Here is a 19462-nt window from a genome sequence, read left to right on the forward strand (position 1 = left end):
TGTTTTCCCATGCATAGGTAATTTAGGAGCTGGAAATCTTTACAGCCACCCTGGAGTTCAGTTCAGGGGTTTCTTTCTGGATTTCAAGTACACACATCCTCGAAGTCATTTCTACTCCTAGGAATTGACTGTTTGGAAAAAGAAAAACTTAATTGTGCAAAGATGCACACGCTTGGGGACTTTCACTTCGTCCCTTCTTTTCCATCACAAAGCTCAGAGACTGGCCCGTGTGCCGTGGTTTGCCAGCCTCTGCTTTGGAAGGAGATGCAGCTCCTCCGAAACAGGCTGATTGGTGGGGACTGGTGGACGAAGGCAGCGGGGAGAACAGCTGAGGCCAGAGAAAGCGATAGTTATAGGACCGAACGGTTCAGGGGCCCTCCTCCACCCTACCCCTACCTAGTCACTTATGAAATCCATCAGCAGTAGATTTGTGTGGGCACAGAGAGTTCTGGAAGGCTGCACAGCAGACTGTTTATGCTGGTTACCCTGGGGGAGGAGAGGAGGCCTTCTGACCTCCCCCGCGGGCCCCAGAGAATGACAATAAAAGAAAAACTAGCCGCTGAGAATGACTTCTTGACACCTTCGCGGTTTGTGTGAGTTAACCCTGCTCTGGGGTTCCTTTCTCACCCCCAGATAAAAGCCGAAGACGACCAGCCCCTCCCTGGGGTCCTCTTATCCCTCAGCGGTGGTGTGTTCCGTTCCAACCTCCTGACTCAGGACAACGGTATCCTGACCTTCTCAAACCTGGTAAGGTGCCCACTACTGCACCGCCTGCCCGGCTGCCCCGCGAGCGCGCGAGGACGTGGCGGCCGGGCCTTGTATATTACTTGACAGCGTGAGAACAGAAAACCTTTGTGGACTGCCTCCCGTTTCTTCGGGGACCAGCTGTAACTAAGGATGGCTCTCACTAGAACCTAATGCTGCTGATGCATGTTCCCTTCTGCACAGACGTCTTGTTTTCTGGTCACCCACTTGTCACTGAGACAATGTAATTAATTACCCTGGCCCCAGCAGCTCCTGTCTTAGGTGTCCCTTTGTTTTACCACAGGATCTCATTGTTTATAATGCCAAGTCTTGTTCAGGGGGTGAGCTTGTGTTTCTTCTGCAAAGCACGCTCCCTGTGGTGGGTGGACAGCACCCATTTTCCACTGAGGATGTAGTCTGAGGCCCTGAATGGTGGACGCATCAGTTGGTCATCTTGTCAACCCTGGGAATAAAGTGACCATTCCCGGGATGTCGCCATCAGGCGGTGAGGTGCAGCCGAAAGATCCCAGATTGGGACGTGAAGCACGCCCACCTTTGAATCTTCCCTCTGCTACTTACTTGCTGTGTTGTCTCAGGCTAGTTACTTGACCTCGCTGAGCTTCAGTTGCTTCATTCATAAAATTCAAGTATGATTTCTACCTTGCAGAGGTACTATAGGCGCGCAGTAATAACAGCTGCTGTTAGAATGACAATTGGTGTCACTGTAATGATTTACTGTAGAGTTAGTTACCATCTCTATGTGTCTGGGAAGCCCTGGGGCTCTTGGGGCCTCATTCCGGCCTCATTCCTGTATGACTTGAGCTGCTCCCTCTAATGCCACCCCTCGACTTGCAGCAGAGGCTCAGCTCGTGTGTGTGTCTTGGCAGAGCCCTGGCCAGTACTACTTCAAGCCCATGATGAAGGAATTCCGGTTTGAGCCGTCCTCGCAGATGATTGAGGTGCAAGAGGGGCAGAACCTGAAGATCACCATCACGGGCTACCGCACGGCCTACAGGTGGGCCGCCCCTCTCCTGTCTCCCCCGGGCTGGGCCGTGGGATCACTCATACACTCTTTTCTCTCGGAACCCATCCCAGTCTTCAGGTTGATTCTGTTTGGAAGACAAGAGCCATGAGACATGAGTCCACAGGTTTCTGACTGCCACCCTTTTCTGCTAATATCTCCCATGAATGATTTAGTCACAAAGCTCCTCTTCTGAAATTGGCCTGTGAGAACCTACTGAGTTCCTAAAAGTTTTTATTTTTTTAAAACGTTTGAAACATGAGTTAGATTTTGGAAAGGAGGAAATGCATTCACTTGAGCAAAACTTGGAAATGTTGAAAAGGAGATATTCAGTGTGGAGTTTCCCTTCTGTCCTGGCCTCCCAGCCACCTAGGTGTTCCAGCGTTTCTGAGTACATCCAGAGATGGTTTATTCACATAAGTATTTGTAATTATAGACACACACATATGTATAGAAACACTTCAAGGTTGATTAATCAGAAGGAACAGGTTTAGAAAAATGGACCATTTTCAATTGAATATAAAAATAGAATGAAAGGGGAAGTGATTTATTTTCATTTTATTGGATGCTTCATTATTTAAAATAAAGTTTAACAAAAAATACAATAAAGCAGAATGAAAGAAAGTTTAGCCTTTTTAAATTATGATTTTTCTGGAGCATCACTTAAAATGTGTGAGAAGAGAAATTGATGATAGGAATGGCCTGAGCCCTCTGACAGGAAGGCTCAACTTGCAGGAGACACAGCTAGAAGTAAGTTGTCTGGGTCATTTGGGGTACAGTCCTCCACTGAGCTATTTTGCACTGTAAATTGTTAGTAAATGCCGGACACTGTCCCTGGAATCTTGTGTGTGCATCAGAAAGCCCTGAGAATGCCGTGTTCTGTTTCTTCTCTGGTCTCTCTAGTTGCTATGGTACAGTTTCTTCCTTAAACGGAGAACCAGAACAGGGTGTTGCCGTGGAAGCCGTGGGCCAGAGCGACTGCAGTATTTATGGAGAAGACACCGTGACGGACGAGGAAGGGAAGTTCAGGTTACGTGGATTGCTGGTGAGCCTTTGGATGTGTTTCGTTAGTGGAGTTTTTCATACTGCGTTCAGAGGTGTCTGGGTTCAGTGGTGCCCCCGAGACAGCTAGGAATGAGGGCAAGAGGGTTGGGAGGGGGCATAGGGCTCTCAAACTTCTCAATCCCTATCTTAACTGACATACTCAACGCTTATGTAGCTGACATACTGGGTTGCGGTTTTATGGCAAAATACAGGTAGAAAACCATGGGTTTGGTGCATCTTTTGCCTAGAACAGGTGGTCTAGCTTAGGCCAGCCTCTCAAATCAGATACCTGTGGGGCTCGAAGACAAGTGTGAAAGGTTGGAGTGGACTGGGTGTCTGTCGGGAGCAGTGTAGACTGTGGACCGTGGACAGGTCGTGGCCCACGAGAAGGGGCAACCGCCACGCAGCACCAGCTCTTCGTAGCCATGTGGGAAGACAACTCAGGGTTGCCAGATGATGAGAGTTTGTAAAAGAGAAGTCAGAAATTCACATTTCCACGTGACAAACTCCTGATTTTTAGGTATTAACCACTAATTTTAAAAAAATAGGGGCTTCCCTGGTAGCTCAGATAGTAAAGAATCTGTCCACAATGTTGGAGACTGGGGTTTGATCCCTGGGTCAGGAAGATCCCCTGGAGAAGGGAATGGCTACTGACTCCAGTATTCGTGCCTGGAAAATTCCATGGACAGATAGGAGCCATGCAACCATGGGGTCACAAAGAGTTGGACAGAGCTGAGCAACTAACACTTTACTGGGACAATGCTGTCCTTTCCCAAAGTTAAGAAGACCATGTCCTGTGTCCAGGCGTCCCCACTCACTGATACTGGAAAGTCAGGGCAGGAGGTTGCTGGGTGAGCGAGGAGCGTTCAAGCCAAAGGAGGAAGGCAGGCTTGGGGGTGTCTCCTGGGGCCGTGCTGAGGACTGGAGAATGTCTGTTCTCATGGGCCAGCTGGGTGGGCTTCTTTGGGGTCCGGTCAGCCTTACTGCGATGCTGCCTTCTCCACCTCCTCTGTTCTCAGTGAGGCCCTGCCCACTCCAGGGAGCACTGATGTTAATTCATTAGCACTTGCAGTGTGTGTGGCCCCCTTGTGGCCACCGACCCTTTCCATGGAAAAGGCCTCAGATGCTGGAGGAATAGCCTTGGACGTGGAGTGTGCTGTCACGCTGCCATCGGGACATGTTCCCAGGGCCCCAGGGCGCTCTCCTGTCACCCATGCCTGCTTCCCTTCCGTGGCAGCGGTTCCAGAGAGAACAGGTTGGAGTGGCCATGTGGATGTCCCCCGCCCCCAGGCCGACTGCAGCCAGGACCCCAGGAGAGGTGACGAGTCCTTAGATCCAGGTCTCTGTCGCATGTGTCCTTGCAGATGCAGACTTTGACACTGCGTCCTTAGTGGCCTTCCTGCCTGGGTTTGAACCCTGCCTCTGTCATTTCTTAGCTGTGTGAGTTCAGGCAGGTGTCCCATGCCTTCTGTGTCCATTTCATCATCTGTAAAGCGGGGATGAGGATCACGGCTGCCTTACAGGTTGGCTGTCAGTATGAAGTGAGCTAATTAATACACACGGAGCGGTGCCTGGCGCACTGACTCTGCAGGTGGTTAGAAGCGAGGACGGACCACTCCTTTCCCGAGGTGGTCCTCACCAGAACCGCCAGCTTGGGTGATTGTGGGCAGCTTTCCTCAGTCCGAGTCACAGCAGAAGGTAGGCCTGGGGGGGCATGTGTGCCCCTCGGTCTGCCTTCCTCTTGCGTGGACCCAGTGTTCCTGGCTCATCTCCCTCTTACGGTTGCAAGAATTCAGATTCTGCATCACCGTGGTGATTCCCCCTTGGAGTCTTACTGGCCTGTACATATTTTTCTTTTTTTAAAATTGGGGTATAGGTGCATTACAATGTTGTGTTAGTTTCTGCTCTACAACAGCGTGAATCAGCTCTATGTATACATATGTCCCCTCCTCCCTCTTGAGCCCCCATCCCGCCCCTCTAGGTCATCGCAGAGCCCTGAACTGAGGTCCCTGCCCCATACAGCCGTTTCCCATTAGCGACCCGTCTTACACATGGAGTGTATATGTGCCAGACATGTGTTTCTAAACTCACCAACTTAACACATTTTATTTAACTAAACCAAATATAGTTTCCTTCTCCACCTTGATAGATTCATGTTTTAATTAACGCTCCCTCACACCCTCCTCCTCCTTGTAATAGGTGTTAGTTCATTAGCGCTTTCAATGCTGCGTGGAGTTGCCCCCTTGTGGCAGCCACACCTGCCAGGCCTTCCACGTGCCCGGCCTCAGATGCTGGAGGAATGAATAGGCTTTAAGATGGCTCTCATCAAAGGTTTGGGCTTGCGTTTGTCAGGCTCCTAGGGGACACCAGGCTAGAGAGCCCTGGTTGAAGATTTCCTCAGGATTTTGCCCTCTAGGAGAATGCATTTCTGCAGTTGATCTTTCTGGGCAGTGTATTTGGTGAGGCATTTGGGTGAGAAGCTGCCTGAATCTTGCTGCCAGAGGCTGAAGGTGAACCGCTGAGCCAGCGGCCAGGAGCGAGGAGCTGGGTGGTTGGGGTGGGCTCCTGGCCTGCTGGGCATGGGAGTGAGGGGGCAGTGCCCGCGGTCCCCGTCTCCAGCGGGGCCGTCTCTCCTTTTTTTCGCACCTTGCTACCGTTTTCTGAGGTGCAAATAGCTGTTGCTAATAGCTGTTTTGAACAAACCCAGTGCTGCCAGTCCTCACTGAGCTATAAAGTGAATTAATTCGCCTATTGGTGGTCATAAATTTGAGTTTTCTCAGTTTTTAAAAAAATAATAGCTTTACTGTCTGTGTTAATGTTCTGTGTGCTCATTATAAGATAGTTCAAAGTAATATACTGAAAAGGACAAAATTTTGAAAAGGGAAGAAGGAGATCACCCTTACACTCCCCCTGGATGGACTCATGGTTAATATAGAGGGAATGTTGTTTAAGTTTCTGCTCTGCTCACACACAGAGAAGGTCACAGTGCATGTGATTATAGGAAACCGTGACGTGTTGTCCTCGCTAATGTGCAAATCAGCAGTTACAGTCTCAGGGTTGTCCCCTCTTGGATACACACAGTCACCTTTGAACTCGGCCCCCGGCTCTAGATGTTCATTCATGCATCATCAGATTTGGTGTGCAGTTGGTGATCAGAAGTTGGTTATTTTAGAAGTTCTTAAACCCTGCTAGTGTCAGTGATCCTCATCTTTTGGGGAAAGATGAAGATCTTTTCTTTTAATAAATGTGTAAGAAAAAAAAGTTCAGAAGTTGACAAATGGTGGTTTCATTTAGACTATTAAAGCCTTTCGTAAAGCTGAGTTTTATCTGATATGCAACCTTCTGAGAAATTTCCCTTTGAACTCATATATCTTTCTCCGTCAGAGTTGTCACTAGCCCACCCTGCAGTATATAAAACAAACAAAAAACTTTATTTCTTGAAGGCAGTTTGTTGTTGTTGCTTGTTGTTTAGTCATTGAATTATATCCTACTCTTTTGTGACCCCATGGACTGTAGCCGGCCAGGCTCTCTTGTCCATGGGATTTCCCAGGAAAGAATACTGGAGTTGGTTGTCATTTCCTTCTTCAGGACATCTTCCCTACCCAGGGATCGAATCCATGTCTCCTGCATTGTCAGGCGGATTCTTTACCACTGAGCCACCAGGGAAGCCCTTTGAGGCAGTTTACTTTCCTCTGTTGGAAACTGTCATAATGTACTGGCTTAGAACAAAATGCTTTACAGCGGTCTGCTAAAAAATGATCTGAGTAAATAATGTATATCCTTCATGTGTGCAATGTCAACAAAAAAAAAGTTTTTTAGAATAGTGAATTTTGTTTGGGTAAACATCACATGTCCCTATACATTTGAGGAATAGAATAAAATGTATAAAGAAGAAATCTGTTGTAAAAAAGGAAAAATCTCAAATCCCACTTCCAAGAAATAATACCCCTTTGGGAGTGCCATTCCAGACACTACTCAGTACATACATACTGTCAGGGAATGTTTGACGGGAGGATTCCTACGTGCTGTCTCTCATGAGTTCTTTGTCCCTCTTCAAGCGGAACAGCACGCTGCTCCCAGGGACTGAGGTCATTGTGTGAGGCAGGCTTGGGTCTCCTTTAGTAAACATTCTCTTTAGGACAAAACTGCTTAGTCTCGTTCCCCTTTCTTGAGATATGGATTGTGTCCTGACCTTGTGACTAACATCACCCCTTGTTCCCTTGGTAACGGTTGCTGTACGTTTGGTTTTCTGATATCTATCATTCCCAAAAGAAGTTTCTTGTACCACAGCCTATATATACTCATAGAGAAATCATTAAAGCACCTTTGCTCCATCAGAGCTTAGGTCCCCGGGTCTTTTTTTCTGTCTCTCTCTCTTTCTCTCTTTTACTTTCTTATCGTCGACTCCGTACCACAAGGTTTCGGTCCATTAAAGGACCCGAACACATACAGGTGGAGGGGAGGGAGGGACAGCAAAAAAGAATAATTTTATCTTATTTATTAAACAAGAATAAGCTTATCTTATTTGGAATTTTGAAATCAGAAACCACATTTAATTTTCCTTGGGTAGAAGAAGCCGAATACAGTTTGAAGGAATTGTAAAACTTCAGAAAAAGGTTTCTACATCAGGGTGCTTTTTCAAGGCACTGTTAAGAAGGGTGATAGGCCTGGGAACCAAGGTGGGACAGAAACTCGTCCACCCGATGGGGGCCTGCAGGCAGAGCAGGCTCCAACTAGGTCTCATGTGACAAGCCCTTTTTCAGATAAATGACTCCTGCATTTGTTTGCAGCCGGGCTGTGTGTACCACGTTCAGCTCAAGGCAGAAGGCAACGACCACATCGAACGAGCCCTCCCCCACCACCGGGTCATTGTGGTAAGACATGGAATTCTTTAGCAGAATCACTGCATGATTGCATTTCTGATCAAAAATCCTTTAGCGTTCCTCTGGCTGGCTGCCTTTCATCTGGGGTGGGGGGGGGACTTTACATCCTAATTAAGGGTCCTCTCAGAATAGTGTCATCTTTACAGGCAGCGTCTTCTGTGGGCTTTTAATGAATAGCAGCGCTGTCTTGCATCCAGAGCAGAAATCTGAGCTCTTGTTTCCCTACTTCCCCTGCTAGCTCTGATCATTATTCTACAAGTTGAGGATCTTAAGGCCTAAGTAGCATTTTAGATCAAGGGAGGGTAATAAAGGGAACATGGGCTTCATCAGTGACAGGGCCACTGACGTTTCTTATCTTCAGGTGACCTTGTTTTTCCCCAGAGTCTTGATCTTTAATCTCATAACTCAGCTAACTGATCCCTAAAGAGGCAGCCCTCCAGGTCACAGGAAGTGTCCCTGGCATCATTTGCAGTGAAGGTTTTTCCCATGGAATAAGTCTCATTTGCTAGACCAAAGGATTTGGGGCCAGACAAGAAGCCTTTGGTGGCTTTATTAGGTGGCATTAGGGATAAAAATTACGATGGGTCCAGAGGCTGGTGGGTCATTCAGGATTTTTGCCCTAGACAGTGAGTTTTCTTGATGTCTTTATGGCATTTGGCATTTTAAGTGGTTGTGATGGCTGCATCTTATTTTATATTTTTCTGCCACTGGGGATTCAGATCACGATCCCAGGCAGTCGTGTGGACTACGGCCCCACAGATGAAAAGGTGACTAATGGCACATGCCCCTCCCAGGGGGTATGGGGGAGCTGGGGCTTGACTCCTGCCAATTCCTGCCAGGCAAGAACATCCTTGTCTTTTTTCAAGAGGTGCTGGGAAATCTAGCTCTTTTAGTATGAAATTTCTTTTTGAAAATATTGATAAGTTATTAAAACTTAAAGAAAAAAGTACTGTGTTTGTCAAACAGCATGTCCATGGCCAGGTGTCGCCTGTCTCCTCTCAATTTGGGACCTTAGACTCAGGCTGCTCCAATAGCAAGCTTTGCTCCCTGAATGCGAAGGGAAGTCGCTGGGAAATAGAGCTCCGGGGACGTCACCTGCCGGAGCAGAGGCCCTCCTCTTCCAGCTTCCTTGGCCCCAGCTTGCTTTCTCTCTTCCCAGGTCGGGAATAATGACATCGATGATGTGAACATCATAGTTTTCCGGCAGATAAATCAATTCGACTTAAGTGGAAATGTGATCACTTCCTCTGAGTATCTTCCTACATTATGGGTAAGGCCAGCTGTTGATGGTTAACGTGGTCTGTTCTCTCTGGCTTCGAGACAAGAGGGAGCAGGGTATCCAGGCCTGTCTAGTGCTTGCTTTAGCTGAGGATTGAGGTTGAGAGTAAGAATCTTCAGTTCCAGCATGTATCTGGTGGAATGACTGCTGATTGCTGGAGAAAAACACGGTCTGGTTTCAGATGACAGTTTTGCCAGCCTTGTGTATCTTTAAAAGCATCACAGTAGAAACCTCAGTGTGATCTGGGGTCTAAAGCAGAGAGATGGTTTTAGGGCAAAGCACCTGGTCACTTTCTAAATTCTCTGCAAGGTGTGGGTGGCAGGCAGTGAGCTCAGAGTCAGGCGGTGGTGGGAACAGGCAGCGAACCTGGGCTGGAGAGAAAGAAAGGCCACCAACAGAACACTAAAGTGCTTCTGGAAGCAGCCGGGAACCTGGTGCAAAATGGGAATGTGTTTAGAGTTTAAGGAACAGCTGTGGGGTTGAGGTGACGGTACATGGTGGGGGGCACGCCAAGTGAACAAGGCTGGCGGTGATGACATTAGGTGACCAGGCTCTCTGGGTCTCCATGGCGACAACAGTGATGCCCGTTTGGGAGTCAGGGTTGGTGACGATGTATGTGAAGTGCCTGTCCCACGCCTAGCATGTTACAGATATGTTAGAAGCTGTTCTCTTTAATGTTACCACTACACTAACAGGTTTTTACTATTTTGAGCATTAACGTAAGTTGTCAGAATCTTAAAGTTTAAAATTTTAACATTGTGACAACTGTCACATCACTGGTGCCTCAGATGCGTTAGGAACGGCCCGTTGGGGGAGGATGGTTGCCCTTTCAAAGATCTGTGTTTCCAGAGTTCCTCTCCTCCAAGAGATAAGCCATCACAAGGTGTCGAAAATGTGGTGTTTATCACGTTGGAGTTTGAAAAGCACTCCCTGCTTTGTCTCTGCTCTCCAGGTGAAGCTTTACAAAAGCGACAACCTCGACAACCCGATCCAGACGGTGTCCCTGGGCCAGTCCCTCTTCTTCCACTTCCCGCCCCTGCTCAGGGATGGCCAGGTGAGCCCGCTCCACTCTGCGCTGTCTTTGCTGGAATGATTCCCCTTTTCTGCTGAAGGAACTCAGTTTCCCCATTTCCCCCTCATGCCAGCTTGCTGACACAGTTGAATCAGAGGAGGTGGGGCTCTCTAGGGATTTTTTGTTTCCAGAATTAGCTCTTTTTCTGTTATAAAAATAATACACATTCATCATGGCAGGAGATCGGGGAAGGGGATGGAAATCAGACATAATCCCATCATCCGGAAGCAACCGCTGTTAACATGTCGATAGGTTTCCTTTTGCCCTTTTTTTGACGCGTGTGCATGTGTGTATAAATATAAAAACACACATGTATTTGTTTTAGTAATACAAAGCTGGGACTGCTTTGTACATTTTCTTGTAATCTGTGCTTTTCAGTGAAGACTTCATCACCCATACTTTCTCATGCATGATATTTAATGACTGCACAGGAGACCGTGATAGAGAAAATACCATAATCTATTTAACCAAGGCCATCATCACTTACTGATGATGGGATGTTTGCCATCAGCTCTAAGTGCACAGAGCCAGCTATTGTGGCTATCGCAGTGGCAGCAAACTTTGCAGAGAACTTGGTTCCTTTTGGGGACTTGGCCTGAGAGCATGAGTGGTGAGCCTGTGTGGTTCCTCCCCTGGCTTCCTGCCACAGGGACGATCCTCTGGCCTTTCTCGGTGTGAAGTGGCCGTGAAATAACACAGCAGGTTGTGACAGAGTCTGGGGCCTCCGCCCCACTGCTCCAGGCGCCTTTAGTAATCGAGCCACTTCCGGCAGCACAGCAGTGTGGACACAGGCTCCCCGGGGCTCGCAGCCTGCTCGGTACCTGACCAGCTGAGTGACCCTGGGCACGTCACGCTTCCCTTCTTCAGGCCTCTCTACCCCCATCTGTGAAACGGGGCAATAGTCCCGATCTCGTCAGTGGTTGAGAGCATACGCCTAATGTGCTCACAGCTCTGGGTCCCTGGCTGGGGCTTAGCATGCAGGCCTGTGACCAGAACCTCTGCAGACATGCTGCGTTCTTAGAACGCACCAGCTAATGAGCCAATTAAGAATCGTCCCTTGGAAGTCAGCCTTGTTTCGGATGAAAAAAGTCTTCCTCAGTTTAACCGTGTGTCTCACTCATCAGAATCGATTCGTGAGAACTGTGTGTTTTGTAGTCAGGTTCTCTAAGGACCACGTAGCTGCCCTGGTTGGATACACTTACAAAGACGAGCCGCGGGCTCCGAGCGCCTGTTTGGAGACGGCAGCGTTGCGCGGCTGACCCTGCTGGACTGGCCCACCGAGGCCGCCACGTGCATGTTAGTGACCTAGGCGTGGAGGTGTAAACTTGGGGGTTTCTAAAGGAAACACGGAGTCCTTTCCATCACAGTCATGCGTTAGGAGTTAGTTTTCGTTTACTTTGCCCCAACTGCCCTTTGTAAAAACAGTTCCTCCCTCCTTGCGCACAGAATTACGTGGTACTTCTGGACTCCACGCTGCCCAGGTCCCAGTACGACTTCGTCCTGCCGCAGGTGTCCTTCACGGCAGCGGGCTACCACAAACACATCACCCTGGTCTTCAACCCTACGGTAAGGAGAAGGGAAGGGGGCTTCCGGGCGTGGAGGGTGAAGTGGCTCCAAGGTGCCACTGAGTGGTTTTCAGACCTCCATCCTGTGTGGGAAGTTGGTGGGAGAAGGCGGGAGGCTTGTGCCTAGGGGAGCCTGAACTTGGACGTGGCCCTTCTGCTGGTTTCTGGCTCAAGCTCGGTGACTTGGCCTCCACGATCTTACCCTGAGTGAAGGGTTCCTCCTCTGACCCCAGGAGGAAGCACTTGTCTCGTTCACCTCAGCAGAGACTGAGGAAGTGACAGACGAGCACGTCGGGAACTGTTTGTCTCCGTGTGGAGGCGCACGCATCCCCAGGGAGGAGCAGTGCCTCCGCGGAGGGCACTCGGGCTGCTGCCTGGACGTCCGGCAGGGCACCTCCTGGCTCCAGGGAGCGCGTGGGCAGCCCAGGATGGAGGTGCCGCCTGCTGGGGTACCTGCTGCCAGGGGTGTGGTCCCACTTCTGAGGCCATGGGAGCAGAGCCACGTGCTGGGGAGGGACGGCCTGGTGGGTCCTCATCCCAGTCCTTCGTGGGGAGGTGCCACTCTTCCATCCTTCTGGTGGCTCAGAAAGGCTGAGCGACTTACCTGGGGGTGCTCAGCAGAGCCAGGTTCGTCACGTCCCAGCCGCCTGCCGGGTGGCTCAATATCATACTCTTTCAAGGGTCGTCAGGGCGCTTCACTGCATCCCGAGCTGAATGCCAGTACCGACAACCACATTCTTTACGTGTCACCCAGTATTTCACACACTGCTAACCACTCCACACGTCTCATCATTCCCCACAGTAGGTGCTGTCTGTATCATCGCCATTTTATAGTTCAGTCAACCGAGTCTTAACGTGACTGCCCAAGGTCACACGGGGAGACCTGGAGCCTGGACCGCGGTCCTCAAAGCTTCGCCTCATAGCTGCTCTGCCTCCTCACTGACTCCAGCTTGCTCTTAAGGATTTACTTTGATGGAAAATGGTTTGGGATCGAAGACAAGTCAAAAAATGTGGGGGCAGGCAGTCAGGGATCCTGCCGCTATTCTTCTGTGTATTAAGGGAGCGTCTCGCTCCGGCTGTTGTCTCGGGTCAGAGGCCCTATGGTCTTTCTCCTTCCTGCGTGTCCTCAGATGCTCTGATCTTGGGACCTCTTTACACTGTTAAATTAGTTGCGAATCTCAAGGACCTTTGGTTTGTGTGGGTTTTATGTATATCTATCATATTAGAAATGAAAACTGAGAAATGCCGAAAACACAAGCACCACAGGCCACACGTTCCGTTACCTGTCAGAGTGAGGACATCGTCACGTTGCAGCCTCTGGGAAGGTCCCCTGTCCCATTGTGGAACGTGAGAGAGAAGCTGGCAGGCCGTCCCTTCACAGTGTGATGAGAAGTGTGGACTGTGCGAATCTCCCGAAAGAGGCCCCCGGGCTGTTCCTTGAGATCAGCGCTGTGGCCTGTTAACCTGCTTCATCATCAGCCGAAAGTTACTCATTTGTTTCCATTGTCGCGGTGGAGTGAGCTAGTTGGCATGTAGGTTCGTTTGCCATTACAGAGACCCAGCACTTCGGGGCTTCAGCAGGAGGGAAGGTTCTATCTTACATTGACTTTCCGGGGGTCGTGTGGAAGCTCCTAGGTGTCGGGCTCCTCCTCTCCGTGGCTCTGCCGTCCTCCAGCACGTCGCCCTTCCCGGAGTGGCACAGTTGCCCGGGGCTGTGCAGTCAGCAACGAGGAAGGGTCCACCCGGGGTACAGCCTGGCCTCCCCTGGAAGGAGGGGTGAACGGCCCCGGGTCCCCAGCACTGCCTCGCCGCCTCCCTGCGTGTGACCTCTGCACTCACTTGGTGCCCACTGTGTCCCCGAGTCTGGAGCTGTGGGTTCTCGATGCCTCCTTACAGGAGAGAGTCCCTGTGTGCGGCTGGGGCTCAGCAAAATGAGACCCTCACACGTTTCAACCGCAGGGGTCCCCTGCCGCCCGCGGCTCTCTGCTTCCTCAGTGTGGACAGTGAAGGGTCCGGGGGTGAGGAGCCCCTTGTTCCTGGAAGCTTCAGAGAGCAAACGAGGGGAGTTCGTGCAGCAAAGGATTCACTTGAGGTTTAGTTGTGTCGCTTCAGCTCCTTCCTTTGGGCACTGAGCGTCTGGGCCTCGTGGGTGCTCGGGGTCTTGAGGAGGCCGGGCAGGCCTGGGCTGTGGATGGGGTGCTGGTCCGGGGTGACGGTGCTCTGGGTGTTCGCAGAGGAAGCTGCCGGAGCAGGACATCGCCCAGGGATCGTACATCGCCCTGCCTCTGACGCTGCTCGTCCTGCTGGCCGGCTACAACCACGACAAGGTAGGGGCCCCGACCCTCAGGGCCGCGGACAGAGGTGACCGCACTTCACGATAATGGTTTCATAGCTAGGGCCAGTCCGACTCTTGCAACCCTGTGGACTGTAGCCCACCAGGCTCCTCTGTTCATGGGGTTTTCCAGGCAAGAATACTGGAGTGGGTTGCTATTTCCTTCCCCAGGGGATCTTCCTGACCCAGGGACAGAACTCCGGTCTCTTTAAATCAAGACCAACTCCAAGGCCTCCTTTCAAGGCTAGAAGCCTCTTGTATCCCTCCTAGCCTTTAACCATGAGGTGTCTGGTGACCTCTCTAGTACAAAGACCTGTGCTCAATTGGCCTGAGAGCACAGAGCGGGTGGTGATGGGCCTGGGGGGAGGGGTGCTGGGGCAGGTCGGAGGTGGGCACTTCAATGTCCCGCTGGACAGATGTCTTCTGGAACCCCCCTCTCTCATACCCTCTTTCTTCCCAGCTCATCCCCTTGCTGCTGCAGCTGACAAGCCGCCTGCAGGGAGTCCGAGCCCTTGGCCAGACAGCCTCTGACAACAGCGGCCCGGAAGACGCAAAGAGACAAGCCAAGAAACAGAAGACAAGGCGGACGTGAGGAGTGTCCCTCGGGACAGGCTACTGGCGTGGAGGACGCGTGTGACTCTTGTCATCAGCTCCGCAGGCGCAGCCACCCGTCAGCCTCCCCTCCCCGGCCCCGATGTGACACCGTGAAGGGACCCTCCTGTCTCTCTGCAGAGCACAATTGATTTTCTGAGTCGAAGATAATTTATTATTTTTATTTTTGTCAAAGAAGTGTTTAAGCTGTGCTGGTGGTGTGTGAATGTTATCCTGAGTCTTCCAGCTTCATTTGCAAAAAGAATTCCAGTCAGTGGGGGTCTTGACTCCCAAATCAAGCTCCTGTTGGACTGACCCTCCCCTTAACGTCCCTATGTGTCTGAGGTCCCTGCTGGAAACCGCACAGCCTGTGTGTACTCCTAGGAGGGTGTGTTATGCGGTAAAAAAAAATCAATAAAACGGCCCACTTGTTTGTGTTGTAGCTCATCTCGGGTGCAATCCTTGGAGGACCCTGGCCTAACTCTGGGGTCAAGATTGAGCCGTCTGGAGGGACACGTGGGTCCTGAGTGAAGGCGAGATGACACGTGGCAGCTGGCTTTTGGCCTCAGTGGTAGGAAAACAGGAGAGGTGGTGGGGGGTGACGGTGTGAAGGGCCCTGCCTTGTCTGAAGAAGCCCGAGAGGCCCCCTGCTGTGCTGCGGGATCACATGTTCACTTTTCTAGAGAAGCCGGAAAAACTGAGTTTTATGTGAACTCTTCCAAGTTTTAAATGTTAGCGACAAATTCAGTTTGTAACTTCTGGCGAAACAAAATGCATACGTAAGCTGTGTGAAGCTTGAAGGCTGCCAGTTTGCATAAGGGATCCACAGGAATTCTCAGCATTTGAACACCATTAATTTCTTTCTTACGGGAAGTAATTAAGTTACATTGGAAGCAGGGACATCCAGCCATCCAACGCTTATTGAGCCCCACGTGTTGACAGGCACCGGGGCTATGAGACAAGCAGAACAGACAACAGTATAAACTTCAGGAGCTGGATGAGGACGAACCCCCTCCCCGCTGTTTTGTTCCTTGTTGTATCCCTAGCGTTCCACGTGGAGTGGGCACTTTAGAAGGAACGAATGAATGAATGCATGCGTGGACATGGACACGTGGCACCTGCTCTCAGAGCTCACGACCCGTCCACCATTGGGTGGAAGACAAGCTGGTCAGTGGACAGGGCAGGGCGAAGAGCCGAAGGCTTCTTGGTGGAGGCTCAAGTGGCCGAAGGGGCACAGGGCAGAGATCAGGTCCCACCTGAGTAGGGAAGCTTCCCTGGCACGATGTTCAGGCCAGGTCTGGAAGGACCCAGAATGGAAAGAACAGTAAAGCAGGTCTTGTTGGGTGCCACGACCAGTGAGGACAGTCAGCTTGAGGATTCCCAGGCTCCAGGGGGCCTCCCCAAGAGCTGCTGCATTTCCAGTCCAGCGGCTGTTGGGCTTTTGGCCATTTCACAGGTATTACTTTTTCACTGTGGAAGGAAGTAGGCTCTTGGAGATATGGGAGAGATGAGATGCGTAATCCATTTCTTGGAGTGTTTTCTAACTCTTCTTCCAAGTGGACACCCAGAAACATGCCTTTTAAATGTTAATGGAGCTTTTTATTGACGCAGTGTAAAGGTTAAGAGCTCGCGGAAGACACAACTAAAGGTCAATATGTTCCATCCAGTTCCGGAGGCCGCCACTAAGGGGCAGTCTTCCCCCGTCGCTGCTGCCGGTCACCTTTCTTGCCGGTGGATCTTCTGCAAGGGCTCTGTTCCTGGAAAAAGGCTGCTGCCTTTCTCAGTCCATATGGAAGTTCGGCCTGTTCTGTGGCCTGTGATGGTCTTCATTTTCTGGCAGTCTCAGGACAGCTCCCCTGTCCCCCTCTGTGAGGTGTGAAGATGAATGGATAGAGGATTTTAAATGCAGCAAAAGTTATACGAGACAGATTCCCCCCCCCCCCCCCCGAGAAATTAAAGATGTCTCAAATGACGGGTCCCTGAAGAACTCCCTTGCTTGCACCTTTTTGCTTATTAAAGTAGCCCAGCCTCAGTGAGGATACCCGCAAAGACTGACAGAGAAGTGCCATTCTAAGGTGCTGGCTTCACCTTAGTCTTCCCTGGGTTTCCTTTGTTTGGAATGTTGTCATCCAGCAAGGATGGTTGGACGTGGGTGGGGGTGCTGGAGGTGGGTGTGAGGAGTGTGTAGGGGGAGGGGCTACAAGAGGGGTAGAAGGAGGATGTGGTCCTTGTGCTCAGCTTTCAAGGGTCTGTGTTCACCTTTCGAGAGACGATTCATGAAATTAGGGAAAAGCGAATGATTACCTCCCTGAATGACGAGCAGTGGAAAGGAGTGGTGACCATGTGCCGGGCACCGCACTGAGTCCTTTCGTGCATGAAATGCTGGGTCTTCAGGACCTCACGACATGAATGTGTTTTCAACTCTACCTTAAGGAGGAAACTGAGACTTAAAAATGTCACAGCCACTAAGTAGCAGAGCTGGGATTTGAACCCGGGTGCAAGAGTTCTTAACCATTGTGCTCTGCTGTCTCCTGCTGTATGAAATGAGAGGGTGCATTTATGTGCCAGGTTGGGGATAATTCAGGTGTTTAGAAGGAGAATGTCATATGCCAGGGATGTGCGCACAAGCTGTGATACATTTAGTCAAAGCACAGTTACATGTAGCCATGTGTGCAACGGAGGGTCAGGCCTTTAATTGTTTCAGGCCTTCAGCATTGTTTCTAGAACCAGAGTCACGTGGCTAAATGCTTAAACCCAATTCTCCAACACAATTCCAAATCCAATGGGCAGAGTTCCCCTTTCCTCAAAAGCTGGAGCAACCTGATGAGGAGAGTTGGGAAGGATTCTGGGAACAAAGTTTGTGTGGTTCCATTCCATTCTGTCTAGGCTGAGTGCTCACTGGGAATGAGGACGATGTATCAGCCATCCACAATTCCAGTCCCCTGCACACAGTGGGGGCCTGAGGAAGGGAGCCTGCCTCAGATTGACTCCCCCCAACGATCCCCACAGCCTTTTCATATGGGGTCCCCTCACACACTGAGTCAGGGCTGGACTCAGATGTGAGTGGTGATGTGTGCCTTCTCAGATGGGGCTATAAAGGGCATAAACAGATGAATGGATAAAGAGGATGTGGTGTGTATAAATATATATATATACACAGCCATAAAGAAAAGCGAAATAATGCCATTTGCAGCAACATGGATGCAACTAGCGGTTATCATGCTAAGTGAAGTAAGTCAGACAGAGACAAATACTATATGATATCGCTTATATGTGGAATCTAAAATATGACACAGATTATGAAACAGAGATGGAATCACAGACAGAACAGATGGATGGTTGCCAAGGGGAAGAGTGGGAGGGAGAGGGATGGACTGGGAGTCTGGAGTTGGTAGATGCAGACTATTTAGAATGGATAAACAACGAGGTCCTAATGTATAGCACAGGGAACTATACTCAGTATCCTGTGATAAGCCATAGTGAAAGAATGTGTATAGTACAGTGTATGTGTATAACTGAGTTACTTTACAGCAGAGATTGGCACAACATTGTAAATCAACTATACTTCAATAAGGGCTTCCCAGGTGGCTCAGAGGTAAAGAATCTGCCTGCCAATGCAGGAGATGCAAGAGACGCAGGTTCGATCCCTGGGTTGGGAAGATACCTTGGAGCAGGAGATGGCAACCCACTCCAGTATTCTTGCCTGGAGAATTCCATGGAGAGAGGAGCCTGGTGGGCTACAGTCCACGGGGCCACAAAGACTCAGACATGACTGAGCAACTGAGCACACACACAGCGTACTTTAATAAAAAAATAATAATAAAGGGCTTTGCACTCGCCATTTTGTTCCTGGGGGAAACCAGCTGCCTTGTGTGGGGATACATAGGCAGCCCCCTGGAGAGCTGAGGCCCCTGGACAGCAGCCAATTCAAGTTGTCAACCAGGCACTTCAGGGGCCCTGGGCCTGGATCCTTCAGCTCTGGTCAAGCCTTTGGATGACTGCAGCCCCAGCCAACATCAGACTGCCGCTGCTTCAGAGACCCCCTTCAGAAACCCTGCCCGGCTGAGCTCTTCTCAAATTCCTGACTCAGAATCTGTGAACGTGATGTATGATTGTATTAGGCCTCTAAGTTATGGGGTAATTTGTTATGCAACACTAGGTAACTGGAACAGGACTCAATAAAGGTCTATCAATGGACAGTGACTGAGAGACCTCCAGTAAATCAATGTATTTCTACCTGTATTAGTCAAGGCTGTTTTCATTTCAAGTAATAGGAGCCCAACTCCAACTAGCTTAAGCAAAATGGGGCATTTCACTGCCAGTGTAGTGGAGAAACACAGGAGTGTCTGGCTCCGTTCGTGGCTGCATCCAGGGTACGTCTTAGCCTCCCAGTTCTATTTCCCTTCATGAGTTGACCGTGCTCTTCCCTCCATCAAGGCTCTACGCCAGCTCTCAGTGCTTAGCTCTGAAAGAGTCCTTTGCTGGAAGCATAGACATTGAAACCAGGTCCATGGCTGCTTGCTCAGTCATGCAGGGCAGCCATGGGGAGACTTCCACTGTGAGTGAAGTTTGGGAAAACTGGCTTTTGACTTCTACCTGTCCTGCTTCTGTAGAAGGTGGTCACCCTGCAGCTTTGGGCCTAAAGCATCCCAATTTGCAGGCCCAATAGAAAGAGAATTCCCATCCCACAGACTCTGTGTCCCTCTGGGGAAGCTGAAGGACTGATGGGCAAACCACAGGATCGCAGGGGCCTGGCCAGGCCCCAACCCACAGCTCCATCCATGCCATGCGAAGCTCCCGCAGTGGGGATGTGCATTTCCCAGAGGAACAAGGGATCCTGGGTGGCAAAACCAATAGAAGTCAGCTCTACTCCCTTCACGACTTGATGACCAGATCGAAGTCACTCATCATCTCTGGCTTTATCTTTTCAG

The 19462-nt window shown here is 50.3% G+C and overlaps 1 protein-coding gene across 1 annotated transcript in view; it reads left to right on the forward strand.

Annotated features, from left to right (window-relative positions):
• The window catches only part of LOC133063480 (BOS complex subunit NOMO1), a 55130-nt gene extending 40157 nt beyond the window's left edge, over window positions 1-14973 (forward strand). The window contains exons 23-31 of the mRNA XM_061152903.1: window positions 634-747; window positions 1632-1759; window positions 2669-2810; window positions 7600-7683; window positions 8852-8962; window positions 9924-10025; window positions 11490-11609; window positions 13843-13935; window positions 14401-14973. Of these exons, the coding sequence (XP_061008886.1) occupies window positions 634-747; window positions 1632-1759; window positions 2669-2810; window positions 7600-7683; window positions 8852-8962; window positions 9924-10025; window positions 11490-11609; window positions 13843-13935; window positions 14401-14532 (1026 nt within the window). The 3' untranslated portion in view covers window positions 14533-14973. The remainder of the gene's footprint in view (window positions 1-633; window positions 748-1631; window positions 1760-2668; window positions 2811-7599; window positions 7684-8851; window positions 8963-9923; window positions 10026-11489; window positions 11610-13842; window positions 13936-14400) is intronic.
• Window positions 14974-19462: the final 4489 nt, after the last annotated feature.

The sequence above is a fragment of the Dama dama genome, chromosome 10, assembly GCF_033118175.1.
Source record: "Dama dama isolate Ldn47 chromosome 10, ASM3311817v1, whole genome shotgun sequence".
NCBI classification, from domain to species: Eukaryota; Metazoa; Chordata; class Mammalia; order Artiodactyla; family Cervidae; genus Dama; species Dama dama.